Source organism: Barbus barbus (assembly GCF_936440315.1).
Source record: "Barbus barbus genome assembly, chromosome: 39".
Taxonomy (NCBI): Eukaryota; Metazoa; Chordata; class Actinopteri; order Cypriniformes; family Cyprinidae; genus Barbus; species Barbus barbus.
This window is the reverse complement of record NC_136717.1, coordinates 11,982,593-11,998,764: the sequence shown is the minus strand read 5'-3', so window position 1 is coordinate 11,998,764 and position 16,172 is coordinate 11,982,593. Positions and strand designations below refer to the sequence as shown.

The following is a 16,172-nucleotide window of genomic DNA, read 5'->3' as shown; positions in this document are numbered from 1 at the left end:
CAGCCATTCCACTTCAAAATTTAATGTTTAATTCAATGTGTTACTTGCCATTTATTTGCAATTGTTTGTCAATTTTTTAGCAATTTCTGAATGAAAATAGTTTGAAATTAAAACTTACGCCACATTTTTTTGCAGTGTATACATCTTGTATGACATGCACGAGAGAGTAAATGATGAGAGAATTTAAATTTTTGGGTCAAACATCCCTTTAACAGCATTAAAAAACTTACATTTTTGACATGTTAACATCAACAGCCCAAGTTTGTACATAATAAAATAAAAAAAAGAAATAATAATAATGATAATTAAAAAAGAAAAAACACTTTTACTATTGCTACACATAGTATTTGATGCTACTACAATGTACTCTTGATGTTCATGGTTATACCATGGTAGTTTTATATATATACCACTGAACTTTTTATACTTTTTTACTACACTGACCGCCACTATATATTGCACTATAATGTAATTTATGAAATGCTGTATATCTAGACCAGCACAAAACTGCCACAGCCCAATAAACGTAAAACTGCAGTGCATACAAATATAGCAGCAGAAGTTGCTGACCATGGCCACTGGCATATGCTCCCTAATAAAATAACCTAGTATTCTTCAAGAAGCATCTCTAAAGCAGGTTATCTGACTGATGAGCCCTGTCACACACACACACACACATTGTGTTCTCTCCAGGCTAAAGGGCATTGGGAGATTATTCCACACCCATGTCGAGATGCTCTGTCCACTGTGAGTTCAGAGGAAGCAGGATAGATGGATGGAAATAAGGAAGACATCCGCTTCCCTTTGTTTGGTTTATCGCCGCTCGCCACGCATTCCTTTAATGAGGCGGCAATTAAGGGGCTTCTCGCTTTTGAAGGCTCAGAAAGGGAATTGTCTGCCATTTTTCGAGGCCTGAAGATCAAACAATCCCACACCTTCTGACTCCACAAAGAGCCGGAATATTGAGTCAACTTGCAAATGAAGGTAAATGAGAAGTGGAGGCCCAATGAAAGTGAGCATGTCCGCTTTGATGTCGTTCATTTGGCTTCATCAAAGCCGAGCGAGTACGAGCCCGGCTGTGCCTGAAATGCTGGTTTGTTTCAAACAGGAGACAACTACTTCACAGAAACCGGATTCATCTTTGTGACTCACCTGAATGTGTCATGTTAAACAACATTTTGCTCCCTCTAACTCTGAGATATTAACCTACACTTGAAATAGAAATGGTTCAGTTATACTCGTGCAGAAATGAAGCACTCATAATATTGAGAACGCTAACATTTGTGAAAGATAGCCTTTAAGTATTCTCGTAGCTTTATAAATTTACGGTTGAACCCCTGATGTCACATGGACTATTTTAACAATGTCCTTACTACCTTTCTGAGCCTTGTACGTGTCAGTTGCATTGCTGTCTATGCAGGGTCAGAAAGCTCTTGGATTTCATCAAAAATATCTTAATTTGTGTTCCGAAGATGAACGAAGGTCTTACAGGTTTGAAACAACAGAATTTTCATTTTTGGATGAACTATCACTTTAATAGATTGCCTGGTTTTTTTTCACTGTTTAGAGGTAGTTTCAGATGTACAGCCTTTCATTTCTACATTTCAGACACTGCTTACACAGACAGAACAGATCTTAAATCATTTTAAGCACGCACTTAGCTTTAATAAGTGGAGTGTGACATCTGTGCTTCTCCAGTCTGGAAAAGCACCAGCCACCGCTGTATTCTGAGCATTCAACTTTCTCTGCCATTCGCTAAGATGTGTGAATGTCCTTTTATAACATCAATGAATATCTATGAGCCAAAAGCATGAGGTTTTGAATGACTACTACTAATAATAAATAAACATTTTCAGGGATGTAACTTTGGGCAGCTTAAAGGGCTGGATGAAATCCTTATGTTTTTTAATTTCCTAGAAACAGAATTGAAAGCAAATCTTTCTCTTGGTTGACGCACTCTCACCTAGCTGAAGTTGGGGAGATGTAAATAAGAATCTTCTCATCAGTATGTTTTCTGTTGGTTTTGCATCTTTAGATGGTTTTATATACAGTATGACTTATTTAAGATGTTATTTCAAATATAACCCACCCACCTCCCTGTTTATCTATTGTAGGACTGAGTCAATATCTGCTTTAACTTCTTCTCACCTCTCCATCTGTGTGGCTCTTTGATCTGAGGCAAACCTCTCTCATGACCCGAAAAGATCAGATGAGTGTTAATTCAAAAACAGAGACGTTGCTTACAGTGCAGTCAAAAATAGTACACACAATCTCAAAATTACATATCTCTTAAAGGAAAAAAAAAAAAAAAGTTATTTGGCTCTTGTTGAGAAGTTTGAAGCTCTTTCAGCTAGAACTGCACCATCTGGACTGTCAGTACTAGAATAAACACTAAAATACACAATGTACTATTTGCTCTGTTGCATTTCACACTAATCAGATCAAGCAAAAACAACACACCATAGCAACAAATAAACATATAGCATGTTTATTAAGTATATTTAACTCCTTTTGGGTGCAGATTGATGTATAATTACGTAAATCAGAGCATTTGTGCCTCACCTCCTGATTGGCTGCGGCCAACTCCTCCTCCAATGCAGAGACCCTCTCCAGTGACACCCGCAATCTTTCTCGTACCTGAACGAAACAAACAACAACAAAAAAATTGAACTGAACTGAGAATGGTTTTTATTCCTGATTTAGAATTACATTTAAATTATGGTTGCAACATAATGTAGAATTTAAGAAAGTAGAATTAAAATGGAATACAATTCTAAGAAACTGCAAATGTAGTTTTAATCGTATATTTAATGTTTTATTATAAATGACCTATAAGCATGATATCATACAACATATGTGGTTTTTGCTAAAACATTATATGATTAATAAATTAAACATTAACTATAAATTTGTATTTAATTTATAAAACATGGTCTTATATTTAATAAAATAATTTAGTTTCAAGGACCACAATGGAAAGAAAAATAAAAATCACAATTGAAAAAAAATGTTGAGGTACTGTTTGACAAATTACATTTTTTTTTCCTTTGTCTTATAACTGATTATAAGTATTTTAATCGCGACCTGTTTGATCACTGGAATCATGTCAGTGGGTTCGGTCCTTCATCACTGGACAGTCAGTGGTCACTAAAACTGTGGTCCCATAAATCATGAGCAATTTCTTGCCGTCTGTTACCTAACGCCTTATAAATGACACTGTCTGCAGAAGGCCGCAGAATGGATTACAGCTGGATGAACCGCCACACAAGAGCTTAATCCATAAATAAAACGCCACTGGATGAAGGAAAAGAGAGGTGGTGCAGTGGGTCGTGGTGTTTAATAAATGTACTTCCAACTCACTCTCCAAAAACCAGGAGAGAAAACTGCTAAATAATATTATTTTGGTTACTAAGATTGATCAGTCGGCCTATATGCATTATATGGATCAAACATCAACAGGTCTGTGGTACACTTGTCACATATGAATTTATACTAGCAGATTTCTATTTTTGCAATGCACTGTGAATTCAACAATAAAAAAACAAAAGGAACCTCATCAGTTGTTGATCTCAGGGTTTACCTTCTCATCCAGTGCTTTGTGGTGCTCAAAGAGGGACTTAAGGGCTTTGAGGACCTCCACCTCACTGGAGACCCCAGAAGGAGACTGGGCTTGTCGTTTCACCACAGTCATGCGTAGGGAACGCTCATGCCTCGAAACCAAACACTCCAAATGCTCCAACAGCAGCTGTGGAACATATAAGGAGTTAATTTAATCACAATCATCCATACTATTATGACCATTAGAATTAAGCCAATCGTAAAACTGAAACTAAAACTAAAACCAATATTAATACTAGTTTAAAAGCTGAAATGCGGCCTTGTGTCTCACTTGGGACGAAGAGGATTAAGTAGTAAAAGGTGAAATTAACAAATGAAGATGGAAATTAAATCTAAAAACCCTAAATCTAAAGCTAAAACTACAGCTAAAAATAAAATTAATACTAATACTAATTCTAAAACTAAAGCTAAAATATAAAACTTTCAATTTAAAGCTCAAACTGAAATTAAATCTAAAAGACAAATCCATCCAAAATTCTCAATTTTATAATTAATCTAATAATTAACAACTAAATATAAAACCAGTTCTAAAACTAAAGCTTCAACTAAAAAAGACAAAGTTAAAAACCAGAGAATAATCTAAAACAAATGTATTACTACACAAAAAACCTACAGCTAAATATTAATCTAATATTAATTCCAAAACTACATTAAAAACTGAAACTTAAATGAAATATAAATTTTGTAGTTAATCTAAAACTGAAATGTCTCATGCTGCAACATGAGGTCAGTTTTTTCGTTATGTCACTAAACCCTCAAGGATATTCTTCACATGAAAATTAATGGCATGTGCTTAACACACCATTTTGTCTTTTCTCATTTTACAAGGGAACCCTTTCAGATGGATAACAACATTACACACAAGAAAACCCATTACTTTACTTGAAACAATAAAGCAGACACAACAAATTGAAACCCCCTGGACCCGGCACAAAGGAGATTATGTTAATGTGGTTACTCTCAGCTCTGGTACATGGCATAAAAAATCAATTCGGCCCCAAAGTCCCAAGGACACCATGGAGAGAGAGAGAGAGAGAACGTCTGGCTTTAGCATGGCGAGACAAAAGAAAAAAGTGTTTATGTTGTTTTGAGAACCTGCTCAGAATTATGCTGAATTGCATCTAAAGCCGGATGCAGGACATTTCTACTCAATATCTTAGACTTCCAAGCATCAAAGTACTCCAATGCTTGATGCTCAGAAGACAAGGCACTACTGTTCACTTTGCAGGTGTTCGATGGCCAACTGAGAAGCCTCTTAGCATACTGCAACCTAATTGTGGGCATAAGGAATGCTATTCAGTGCTAGCATTTGTTTTGCAAGAGTATCAACAGAGATAATTATTTTAGTTTCATTATTACATAATCAGGAACTTTGACTCATTGATGCATTTTATTTGTTTAAAAGTGACTGTACTGTACATCCCCCCAGCAACCAATAGCATGTGACTAAATATAAAACTAATAATAATAAGCAAAAACTGCCATTCAAAAGTTTGGGATCAGTAATTTTTTTTTTAAAGAATTTAAAGAAATTAATATTTTTATTAAGCAAGGTGTTAAATTGATTTTAAAAAAATGATAGTAAAGACTTAGTGTTACAAAAGATTTCTATTTTGAATATGCTGTTCTTTTGAACTTTTTATTCATCAAAGAATCCTGAAAAAAGTATCAAAAAGGCAGCACAACTGTTCCCAATATGGATAATAAATCAGCATATTGATAATAAATCAGAATGATTTCTGAAGGATCATGTGACACGAAGACTGGAGTAAATTCACTTCACAAGAATAAATTATATTTTAAAGTATAATAAAATAGCAAACTGTTGTTTTAAATTGTAATAACATTTCACAATATCACAATTTTTTCTCTATTTTTGATCAAATAAATGCAGCCTTGATTAGCAAAAGATACTTCTTTAAAAAACATAAAAAATCTGGCTGATCCCAAAAATGAATAAATCAAAATGAAATAAAGAATAATTACTAACATAATCAAAAACTAAAATTAAATATAAAACTTATAAATAAAAAATAACTAATACTAAAACTAAGTTTATGCTTAAGCTAATACTTCATCTAAAATTCTATCCCCCGAATTCACAGACGAGGCTTAAACCTAGTCCCAGACTAAAGTGTAAATCTGAGCTGTTTCAACAGAAAGAAACTTGCACTGACTGATCTTAAAATATATCAGTACTATTGTTTTGTATCAAGATGCACACCAGTTATGTTTTTTTAAGGCATAAAAATGACTTAAATGTCCTAATTGAACTATGGCCTAATCCTGGCTTAGTCTAAGCCCCGTCTGTGAAACCGGGCCTAAAACTAAAGTAAAAACTAAAACTAAAAGCTTAATTTAAAAATAATGATAAAACTAAAACTTATGCACAAGCTAAAACGGATCCTATTCTAAAAATAATTTCAAATCTAAAGCTAAAGCTATAGCTAGAAGAAATACAGAACAAAAACGATAGCTAAAAGAATGTTAGGCTACGCTTAGCCTAATTTTCAGCATGCTTTATTTCTGCAAGTTTACGATTTTCTAAGTAGAGGGTTGAACTTCAAGTGGAGTCTCCAAGTAGGTAGTTGGAAATTCAGACTTCTCCAGCTGAATGTTAGGCAGCATTAGGGCTGCAGTAGCACATGTACCTGACTGAGGGCTGTACTGGCTATACTGTAGCAGTGCTGCTCTAGAGACCTATAGAGAAGCTGACCTTTCTATTTCTGCTCAGTTCCTTGCTCCCTCATTCATAACCCTCCATCTATGCCAGCCTCTATCTTTCCCAGCGCCAGCTCAGCACTAAAACAACCCTATAGCCGGATGATGCAGGTTAGGTTTCTCTCTCTCCCTCTGATTGTGTCTGTTTTGGTGGATCAGATTCACACTGGTGCCGTCAGCAGACACAGCCATTAGCTAATACATGAATCTCAGAATTGATCTTGAATCAATATATGTACAGTAACATTATGTGTCATTTTACTTGAAGGGCCATCCTGTGTAAAGTCCTGCACATGCTTCATTTTTTCATACTGAAATCAGCGTAATTCCTCTGTAATACTGCATTATTTGATGGCATGACCTCATCTCACCTCACTCGCAATGTTCTTGTCTTTCTTTGTACTTGTTTCTGATTGTTTGACATAATTTGATATTGTACGACCATAAGTACTTTTTCCACTTTTTAAACTAAAGTTTTACTAGCAAAGAAATAAAAACTACTGTTAAAATGTTGTACACTTACATAAGATAAAGACACCAATAATAAGTGCCCTAAGAAGTGTGATTGTACATAAGTGTAGTCGACCACTCGTAGTGGTCCCCAGGTTGAAATAACATGACCTAATTTTTACTAATTCACAGAAATAATCAGCAATAAGACACAACTTCATTGAAAGTACAGACAGTGGTCCAAATGGAAACCAAAAGGTCTCTTGTTTACAATGTTGATCTATACTTGCAGTGAGTATACAGTGAAAATCATATATAGCGATTTCATTGGCAACAAAACATTTTTTTAAGTACTTTATAAGTCCAAGGCCTATGTAAATGGCCAACGTCCCAATTAACATAACATTTACAGTAAATATTATGTAACAAAAGAATTAGTGCGTCTCAAATCAAATTATGTTGAAAATAGTATGCAAAAAGTGCATCTTGTGGATTTTTGAAATGTTAACCTCAACTCCTTGTTATTACGTCTCATTTATATTATCACCTATTACTCAATCGCTGTCGTACTAAAAAGTACATACTTTCTACATTATCAGGGCCTAATATACTTTTAGAGAATGTTGCTGGTACGCAAACTGGGATGCTGTCTCAAAATGATTAAGATATGACATTTTCCATAATGACTGATGCATTGCAGTCGACGACAGTCTCTGTAGGCCAGCTTCGGGTTAAATACTTCACTCACGGTCACATTAGCTGCTCCCTGTGTAAGATTAGAAACTCTGCTTGAAATGCTGCTCCCAGAGTCTTTTGCTAATCTCACTCGACCTCTCCTCTTTTTCATTCCACTATGCCCCTTATCCTCCTCGATCTATGCTTCCCTCTGGTTTTTAATACCCTCCAATATCCTAAATTCCATAATTGACTCTTCAAACGTTTGGCTGCGGCTAAGTAACGTAAGTATTTAATTGAATTGCAGCGTGGAGGCTGGCGAGCCGGGTTGCATTAGCACGGTGACTCAGGCAAGCACTGAGGGGTGCAGGAAAAGAATGGAGGTGAAAATGAAGCTGAAGAAGTGAGAATGACTACTTGTGAAAAGGAAGTGATAGCCAAATTTCTGGGTCTTGTCAGACGTTTTGGCAGCTTCTCTGCATTCAATGCAAATGCTTGGTGACAATTTTATTGAAAAACGCCAGCCTGTTATCTTGACTTACAGGGAATTATGATCTCACAAGGATGAAGCTATCGCTCAGCTGTCATCTCATCACAATAAAGCCCCAAGAAAGGTAGTGCAGGGCATATTGAAGTGAGAATGACTCAAAAGTAAGCATCTCAACAGAATCTGGTTTCAGTTCATTAAAGAGCGACTACAAACATCCTGACTCCAACAAAACATCATGAATTTGATGCACGAGTCATTGGGTGGGCATCTGTTAAATTTTGGGCTTTTTGTAAGCAAGTACAACTTGGTTGACAGTTGAGGAGCACAATCTGTTCTTTGAAGTGCCTGGAAGACACAGTGTGCGAACTCACTCTGGTGTTGTTCCTCTCGGCCTTCAGCTCTGAAATCTCCTCCTCCTTCTCCAGCAGCTGTTCCCGGCAGGCGTTCAACTCTTTCGTCAGGGCTGCAAACTCCTGCAAGACACCAAACAGACATTTTCACATGCACTGACTGAAGGGACGTGAGTTTGTTAAAGGACAATACATCTTCATCAAACACACCTGAAACATCTAATTATTGTCTTCAGGATTACTGGAAACTTCTAGGCAAGTGTGAGATTGGAGGTTTGAGCTAAACTCTGAATGACATTAGCTATGTTTCCATCACCCTGTGTTCATGCACATTTTGAAGTATCGCATCAGAAACGAATAAAGGAAATAGCAGATTTCGAATAATTTCCCTTCATTTGCAAAAACATTTTTTTACGCTCGTTTCAGGTGGTTTTTGATGTTAATGTGAATTAACGGCAAGTAAATTCCTCCATGCGCAACAAAAAAAAGTCATGTGACTTTGCGCTATGGGACGGCAAAACCTCCAGCGGACCGATCTTGTTCCACAGCATCTGAAAAGTTGCTATGGTCATTTTGAAATGCCCGAGCAAAGTCTGTCATCAAAGTATTTCTGTATTTCATCCACCTTCGAAAGCAGTTACCTCATTTATTGTGTTTTGACTGCTTGCTCTGAGGCGCAAGTAATTTATTATATTAAAAAAATATTATATTTAGTGGCTTCTCCTACTTTTCTGAGTGATATTTAGTGCCAGTTTACCAGGAAGTGATGATTTTGTTCTCTTTGACTTGCTGGTTGGAAACGATGCTTATTCGCAAATGTTTTATGCAATATTTCAATTTTGCCCATAAGTTAAATTCACAACTTTGGACGGAAACCTGGCTATTGACCCTCTTGGAGCAGGAGCAGGAGCTGCTGCTTTAGAAACTGTGTTGTTCTCGGGGTTGTTGTCATAAGTAAAAGTACTACATACCTTCATGCTTGTGGAGCATATTTCAAGTCAAGAAGTAATACAATTCAGTATCTATAACAAAAAGACCAGAATTTGGGAACAGCCATTAACTTTTGTGGCCCAGAAATTTTCAGCAAATCCCACGGCTGGAGAGAAAGGACAACAATGTGCAAGTTTTCACTTCTAAGAATGCAAAATCCTACATGAGTAAAAGGTACAGATTCAATGTACTTACTACAGTGTGCGAATCTGAATTCAGTGCCACTAAGAGGATTTCAGGAATGGGTTGTATATGGAGTATGACGCAAGTGGTGATGCAATTGTTTTTACACGGTACATTGAGGTGCCCCAATAAGCATATGTGAAAAACAACCCTATAACCTCAACTACAGCTTTGGATCTGCTTGATAATAAGCACAATTAATCATCCCAGGGAAGGGCAAAAGTAAAAAAAAAAAAAAAGGGACAATGAATCATTCCAGAGCACACCTGAGTCAAAATTATACTGTTATGACCAGGATTGTGATATACTATGACATTAAGTGACAAAAATATTTGCAGTAACAGTAGCCTCCACCTTCCTTCTCTCAACTATGACTGAGTGGGCTCAAATGTGCTCACTTCTTGAATCTAATTCAAGGGTGCAGCCAGAATATAAAGGAAACTGTTACATCTTCATACATCTGTCTGGCAGTTGACTGAAGGCAAGGATCAGAGGTGTATTTAAAGTGCCAAGAGTTTAAATCTCTATAGTGGACACTACGATTGATAAACATGAACTTGGTGGATGATGACAAGCCCCTCTCGCTACCACCAGACAGGAGGGATTGGAATCATGCAAAGGTAGATGTCTAGGACAATAACTCACTGGGGTATTGATTCAAGCTTGCCCTCTGCTGCAAGACTCTTCTGATTATAGAGAGATAATTGAACAGGACTCAATCCAGCTGGCCATCAACAACCCCAGTAAAGTCTTGTGGTAGCTGGCAATGTTAACTCATGGTATGAGATACTGTAGTCATCCTATATGTACCGCAACCACTTGCTGTGACGGTATTGATTACTGATGTTACACGGTGTTACTGTAAGACAGACAAGAACATATGTGTGTGAGCAAACAAGTATCAAAGCTTTATGTAGCTTTGCAAAGGGGATTTGCTGGAGGCAATCTTCAAAGTATAAATACGCCGGGACCTCAGATTTCATCTTGGGGAAGCTTTAAGATTCATTGCTGTGAACATACGCACCAGCCCACACATACAGATAAACACAGTCTTACAGCAAACCAGCTCTACATGGGCTGGAATTACAATCAGTTATGATCAAAACTCCCTTCTAGCAGCTCTGCCTCTGAAACAAACCTCCCTGAAGTGTTTTCTGAAGTCAAAGGTCAGCGTTCCTAATCAAACCAAATTCATTGTGCAGGATCCTATGCTGTCCTTAGGTGGTAAATGTGGGGGGAGTAAAGCATTGGATCAACATCTGACAAACTCATTAGTGTGTGAAGGTCCCTCTAGTGTGGTGAGCATATATATTCTCATCTCACATCTTTAACATAGAGCTTAAAACTTGAGAATCTACCATGTAACTGGTCCTGTGTAAAGACTGAAATGAAGACTAAATATGGGCTTTTTACACTTCATAATTCAGGTTTACTTAAAATCATTGGATAACTTGTAAATAATTTACACTGTTTACATTTTTCTCTCTATAACGACTACACCGCAATTGAATGGTTTTCAGGAGCAAGGCTTCATAAATTATAAGCAAAGCAGCACTAACACAAGTTATAAGTGTGAAGTTCTTAACAAGGGTCGGCTGCGGGTCAAGATTTAACGTTATCCTGGAATTAAAAGTAGTGTGAAAAGCCTGGAAGAGATTTCTGGCCACCAACAATGTTGTGCAGAGCCACAAATAAGAAAAATCACAAATAAGATCTACAGTAACCCAATTCTTCTTAAACATCACAACTGTTCCTCCTAAACATGAGATTAAATGGTCTCCTGTTTCTCAAGATACCAAAGTCTGCAATCCAAGCATTTCTCTAATTTTTTAATGCCAAAATAGCCAATCTCTGCCATGCTACTGTATATGTTAATTACCAGTATTATTTTTAGTTTCTATTATTGTTTCTCCAAGGGAATTTTAGGAGAAACATCTGAGACATGGTTGACAGTTAAACGATACATAATTGAGAACTCAATTAAGTTACCTGATGAGCAACCTCTGATAAATAAATACAGAGCCTTTCATCTGGGAAGCAACTAAATCACAGCCAATTAGACCATACTTGTGACCAGATTTAATAAAATGTGCTAATTAAAAAAATAATTAAAGAGCACATACTCAGCCGGCTCACTTACATTAGCAGCACTATCTCAGTCATGTCAGGTTCAAAATGGGTTAAGACACGCTTTTTAGTTAAATATTGGTGCAAATACTAGCAAATTGGCTACCGCAAACATTAATAAATCACAACAAAACATAAAATAAAAAAGGAAACTCCTACAACCGCATATGCTACAAGGTCAGTCAAAAAATAACTGTCTGCAGTTTCACTGCTTTCACTCCTTTTATTGCTACTTTTCACTGTGTATCTTTAGTAAACGCTAGTTTTTTTTTTGACAGTAGGGTTTGCGCTGACACAAGCTGTTAAGTAAATCTGGCCCTTGATACTTAATATTCAGCTACTTTATATAGTTTCATTCAAAGCCGACAAGATTTCACTATGCTAAAAACAGAATCCAAGTGTTGTTTTTTTTTAATTGTCTAATTGTGTGATGGTTTTAGCGGTCACAGCTAGTTATGACAAAAACCCAGGTTAACATGCAGCAGATGAACTTTTGCACTGTGCCTTGGTTTGTTAGGACAGTTGACTTGTTTGGTTAATGAGGATAGTGAAAATGTCATAATTAATCTCCACAGAGTGCTATGAGAAGCAGCCAGCAGGGATTCAACCAGCCTGAGGTCTTTGGTTCCAGACTATCTCACGAAAAGCAACAACTACATATCTCCCCATAGTTATCCCATACACTGACGGCACCAGGGCCCAGAGGGCCGCTGCTGGCAGATGCCCATAATGGGCATGTTGACGACACTGCCGTCTAGCAGAAGTCACTCGGTTCAGTTTGGCACACACGTCACTGTGGATGAGTTAGCAAAGCACTAATTAAAAAGTGTTGATTAGAGAGGTGGTGGTGAAGAGGTGTTAGTCTAAGGGGAGAGACAGGCATAATTACAACATGTTCTACACCGCTTTAAACAAGGAAGAGAGAAAAAAAACTGGAGAGACTTGTTAAAATGTTCAAAGGAAGGTGTCAAAGTGAATTTTTACCGAGTTTTTTAAAGAGGTATGCTAAAATGTTTGTTTGCAACTTTCTTAAAACAACAATGTACCTACAACATGACTAAAAATGCTAAATAAAACACACAGATATCTTGTTAAATAATGTTATATAAAGCAGAGCTATAAAGAGTAGCTTTTCAACTCCCAAGGTGTTACCATGACAAACTAGTACATGCTAAGCTTTACATAGGCTTTGTTTTGCAGGTGAGCAGCTGATGGAGGTAGAGAAATCACTGAAAATTAAAATTGTCACTATTTATTAATCTTCATTTCCAACCCATCATTTTTCCCCAAACCCATATAACTTTCTTTCTGTCATGAACACAAAAAGATACATTTTGAACAATATTTAGCTGCTCATTTCAATACAACAAATGCATATGGTAATCAGCACCTGTTAAGCTCTATACAAGAACAAAAATGCCATAAAAGTGATCCATATGACTCATGCACGCTATTCCAGGTGTTTGAAAATTGTACAACGGCTTTGTGTGAGAAACTGATCAAAGTTTAAGCTGTTCGATGAAAACCTTCCACTCAACCGTAACTCTCTAATGTCATTTGCATATATTCAAATATGTTGTGTAAAGACATCAATGGTACACGCTACACTGGATCTCATGTTTCATATGACTGACTGAGTAACAAAGTTTGAATATGCAGAAGTGTGAATGAGATATGAGAATCATGGCAGTAGTGACTTAAATTGCTCTGTTTCTCACACAAAACCATCATACGGCTTGAAAACTGGAAAGTCACATGGTCTACATATATTTTTTCTATTTCATCTATATTGGAGCTTGTCCGTCCCTGTTCACTGAAAGTTTCAGAAAGAGCAGCTTGAACATTCAAAGTAAATTTTTTCTACTTTTGTGTTTCCCAGAAAAACGAAATTGGGATTGGATCAACATGATGGTGAACAATTCCTTTAGCTCCCTTTCATATCATCTAAAAAGGCACCAAAACCATATAAATTGGCAATCTCACCCTGACAGCAGTGTGAAGTTTGAATGACAAAGACCACCCCATTTGAAAGGCAGATGCAAGAACTGCATCATGGAACCAGACCAATCCTGGTCTTCCCCAAGGAAACAGCACTACGGTTTGAAGTGTTTGGGTTTGACAAAGCCAACCAAGAAATGTCTCGAAGACTGCCAACCAGTCCTTGTGAAAGCCCTAGCACATGTCATTCATTCTATTTGGATTGACTCAAAACACTCTTTTTCAACTGGATAAGACACACTCCTGGGAGCGACAGGCTGTTTAAAGAGCGGAATGGATGAAAGACTGAGTAGGGTATGCACCTTAAAAACTCTAGTGAGTTTTTAAGGCTTTAAATCAAAGGCCTGTGTATAGTGATAACCTTCAAATGCACCTGCGGCTCTTGAGAAACACTTATTTAAAGTGGCATGATGGAGTATTCCCATAGTGCTACACAACAACTAATGAAATAAAATGAAACTGGGAGCAATGCTTCATCATAAACAAATAAAAAAAAACCTCAAATACTAAAGCAGACAGAACAGCTACATGGATGATATACAACCACAGACCCATTAAATTCTAGACTGAGGATGTTCTGAGTTTGATGAATCTTTAATGGAGGCTGTAAAGCTTTATTTACAGAATGTCCCATGGGGCACATGCAAGCTCACAGATGCATCAGAGTTCCTGTCTTTGTCTACTGTATGTTGCACGCAAGGCTTTTGAAACTAGTCCTTTGGTTGTAGAGTAACAGTAGGATTCTCAAATTTATGATGAAGTAGTTTAATGAACCCTAATATTTGAAAAATAAAGCATGTAGAATTGCTACAATATCAAATGATCAGTAGTCAATTCTTAATGAAGAATTGACTACTGATTCAAAGTTCAAGAAGCCCATATACCTAAAGAAGAGAAACACATTTACATCATTTTTCATCTTCTTACACTCTTTTCCACTTGAATGTATCTGTGATAACACACATTCACCTTACAGTCTACAATGGCATTAAGCTGCTTTAAATTGCATACGGTCAGGTCAGTAAAGCATCTAACCAGAGGAAACCAATGACATTAGAACGAGAAGGCAAGGCCTATATGACCATCAGCACTCAGCACATCTCATTTCCCTCCTTTAAATATTGAAGGTCACATACGAATCTACCAGCATCTCTTCAAGAAGCAAACCTTTTTTTCTGAAGGTTGTTTGCAGAAACAGGTCAGGGATATAGGGATACACACATGGATCTTTGTAACAACCCTTGCTTTTACGCATGCGCTGATTTGTGACTGCATGTTTTGAGTTGATTCTTTATCGTCTATCTTAAAAACTATTTTATACACTATCGTTTTCGTTTCGTGAATATATCCCCTATAGCATTCTAAAACAAAACCAATCAGAGCGCCTTGTTATCACTAGTTTTATTTTGATTTCTCGAGTCTGCTATTAGCTTATAGCCCGTTAGCATCGCCAGCGCGGCTGCCGCTAATCTCGCTTACATTGCTAATACTCTATTCACACACATTACCATTGTTTCACTGTTACTTGCTTAAATGGCGGATTTGTGTCTACCTTTGAGTGCAGGTGAGGACACATTCGAGCTGCATTCGGTGCAGCTGGAGCTGGAGGCCGTGGAGAAGCAGATCTGTGACCTGGTGGAGAAGAAGGCCCAGCTGTGAGAGCCGTGCTGGAAACATCCCGGGCTGACGCTCACAAGTCTGGGGTAAGTATACAGCACGCTGCTAACACTCCCACCACTTCTACTCCGTATGTTTCTCTGCACAGACATTGTGCACCCAGGACGCGATCTTCCCAGATGTCCTTCACTCCGGCGTCGGGACGCCACAGACCCTGGGTGCACCAGCAGCGGAAGACACGAGCCAGGCCCCGGGCAACGACCTCTCCCCCTCCCCCTCCACTGCCTCCAGTCTTCGAGATCTCCACTCGGAACCGCTTCGCTCCCCTCCGCGAGACGGAACGCGGCGCTGTGATCGTCAGAGACTCCATCGTCCGGCACGTCCGTACTACGTTAGCTGAAGGTAAAGTGCACACTCACTGTTTCCCCGGTGCTCGTGTTCTTGATGTTTCTGCGCAGATACCAGCGATCCTGAAGGGCGACGAGAGCATCGGTGCTGTCGTGCTGCACGCGGGGGTTAACGACATCAAGCTGCAGCAGACAGAGACTCTGAAGAGGGACTTCAGAAGCCTGATCGAGACGGTACGCAGCACATCGCCCGACCGCTTCCCACGTATCGACGAGGACACGAAAGGTTCAGTAGACTTTTTGCTTTAAACGAATGCTTATTGGCATGGTGTAAAGAACAGCAACTGCTCTTTGTTAATAATTGGAATCTTTTCTGGGAGCGTCCTAGGCTTTTCCGTGCTGATGGCCTGCACCCCAGCAGAGTCGAAGTGGAACTCCTGTCGGACAACATCTCCAGGACGCTACGCTCCATTTGACTAGTAAGCCAATTCTCAAATAACTACTATGATGACTTTTGTTCTACCCACTTAAAAGATAGAAGTACTTGCGTTGTCCAATCTATACAGACTGTCTGTTCCCCAAATAGCGAGGTCAAAATATACATTT

The 16,172-nt window shown here is 38.0% G+C and overlaps 1 protein-coding gene across 3 annotated transcripts in view; it reads right to left on the bottom strand.

The window, feature by feature from the left end:
• ppfia2 (PTPRF interacting protein alpha 2) overlaps positions 1-16,172 on the bottom strand; it is a 101,036-nt gene that overhangs the window by 39,020 nt on the left and 45,844 nt on the right. For all 3 annotated transcript variants that reach the window (XM_079399348.1, XM_079399350.1, XM_079399349.1), the window contains 3 exons: positions 8,326-8,427; positions 3,581-3,745; positions 2,563-2,637 (listed from right to left, as the gene is read on the bottom strand). In XM_079399348.1, coding sequence (XP_079255474.1) covers positions 2,563-2,637; positions 3,581-3,745; positions 8,326-8,427 — 342 coding nt within the window. Of the gene's footprint in view, positions 1-2,562; positions 2,638-3,580; positions 3,746-8,325; positions 8,428-16,172 lie in introns of those variants that run through there.